An 810-nucleotide genomic window follows, 5' to 3' on the forward strand; every position below is an offset into this window, starting at 1 on the left:
AAAAATATATATAGTTCAGTAATTTTGAATTTATGAAGAATGTGCAAGACTCTACTCTTTGCAAATATTCTAATATGTAAACATGTAAATACATAAATAGATTTGGAAATACTTTGTGCCTCTCGCATGTATTCCTTCATAGGAAATTATGAACATGCAATTCTTATTTGCAATGAACAGGCCAAATGACTAACTTTTCTTATTTACTACCCTTTTTAATGAATTTTCAAAACTATTCATGCCTTACTAAGAATGTAGCTCTGCAATATTGCATTAATATCAGTGTATTCTTTCAAAGTTACATATATATACAAATTTTAATTCTTGGATTGGTGAAATTTCTGACCAGATGTAAATGTCTAAAGTACAAGACAAGGACAAGATTTACTTCTGCTTGTGGTTTCACCACTAAATTTTTTACATCTCATATGTAAATTCTGGCTATTTTTTTTGTATTACAGTTGTATGAAATAATATGCATATACAAGCTGGCCATTATGCATACTTCTAACACAACTGAGAACTTACTCTACATCATAAGCTTCTTTGTCTTTAGTGTAAAGTAAAGACCACTTGCTCTTCTCTGGCAAACCCAGTTCATTCCAGGAGTCCAATTTTGGTAACTTAAATACAACTCTGAAAGAATTTGATAACCAATTTAGCACACTTAAATACTCACACAAACCTGATGGCCATTTTTGTCAAATGTTTACCACATACTGTAAAATGGGACATTACAAAAGAATATTACAAGAACCAATTAACTCACCTTTCTGCGACATATAAAATGAGAGGAATAAAATCATGCAT

At 30.4% G+C, this 810-nt stretch overlaps 1 protein-coding gene across 1 annotated transcript in view; it reads right to left on the minus strand.

The window, feature by feature from the left end:
- The window catches only part of LOC119593787 (transcription factor A, mitochondrial-like), a gene marked incomplete in the record, with an annotated part of 5,335 nt that overhangs the window by 2,729 nt on the left and 1,796 nt on the right, over window positions 1-810 (minus strand). Inside the window, 1 exon segment of the mRNA XM_037942810.1 lies at window positions 529-606. Within this exon segment, the coding sequence (XP_037798738.1) occupies window positions 529-606 (78 nt within the window).

This window comes from Penaeus monodon, chromosome 32, assembly GCF_015228065.2.
Source record: "Penaeus monodon isolate SGIC_2016 chromosome 32, NSTDA_Pmon_1, whole genome shotgun sequence".
In the NCBI taxonomy this organism is placed as follows: Eukaryota; Metazoa; Arthropoda; class Malacostraca; order Decapoda; family Penaeidae; genus Penaeus; species Penaeus monodon.